The sequence below is a fragment of the Debaryomyces fabryi genome (genome assembly GCF_001447935.2).
Source record: "Debaryomyces fabryi strain CBS 789 chromosome Unknown contig00458, whole genome shotgun sequence".
Lineage (NCBI taxonomy): Eukaryota > Fungi > Ascomycota > Pichiomycetes > Serinales > Debaryomycetaceae > Debaryomyces > Debaryomyces fabryi.
The window spans coordinates 1-715 of NW_015385879.1; the positions used below are offsets into that span (position 1 = coordinate 1).

The following is a 715-nucleotide window of genomic DNA, read 5'->3' on the forward strand; positions in this document are numbered from 1 at the left end:
AAGATGTTATTCACACTACCAATGAAGAAACTGACAATATACTTATGAAAGCTATTGGAACCCTGACACTGCGAAAAAAAAAATAGTCCATACAAAACTTTTTGGGTGACTTATCAGACTGGAACCGTGACACCAATTCATGTATTGAAGTTCAATGTGTGATACTCACCTCATGTAGACTACTTACTATGACGGGGATGTTACATAGTCAACACAGGCACGGGTTTTGCGATGTAGTGTCGAGTGTATAGGGTTTATGGGTTTTTTGGGAGGTGTAGAGGGTGTAGATTTCTTTTGGGAAGTGAAGGTGCTGGATTGGGGTGGATTTGGATCGGGCCGGGCGTGGCTCTGTGCTGGACAAGTTTCTGGCCCGGCAAGGCCAAATCGGCAGAGTTGGACCAAGACTATTCGTCTGTGGATGCGGCGGCCGGCTGCAAGTTGCCATTTTGGGTGCGAACCTTTCTTGTTCAAACGGTGATGGGTTTTGTATTCGACAAGGTGACCAGTGTCTGGTCGAAACCTGCTGCTAGACCAGCCCCACTCTTTATGAGCCAGAGCTGGAGCCAAAAAAGAGCCTCAAAGAATGAGGTAGTGGTAGTTTCGGATCTGGATAGTCTGGAAGAGGATGATTATCTGGAGGAAGATGTAGAAGCTGAATATGATGAGCATAATTAAAAAAATCTCAGAAAATTGATAAATATATAAATAAATATAA

The 715-nt window shown here is 43.8% G+C and overlaps 1 protein-coding gene across 1 annotated transcript; it reads left to right on the forward strand.

Annotated features, from left to right (window-relative positions):
• Positions 1-477: 477 nt before the first annotated feature.
• On the forward strand, positions 478-675 carry AC631_06006 (uncharacterized protein; the record flags this gene model as incomplete). Its single annotated transcript, XM_015614835.1, has 1 exon — positions 478-675. One exon carries the CDS (start codon positions 478-480, stop codon positions 673-675), a length of 198 nt encoding a protein of 65 aa, XP_015464337.1.
• Between the last annotated feature and the right edge of the window lie 40 nt (positions 676-715).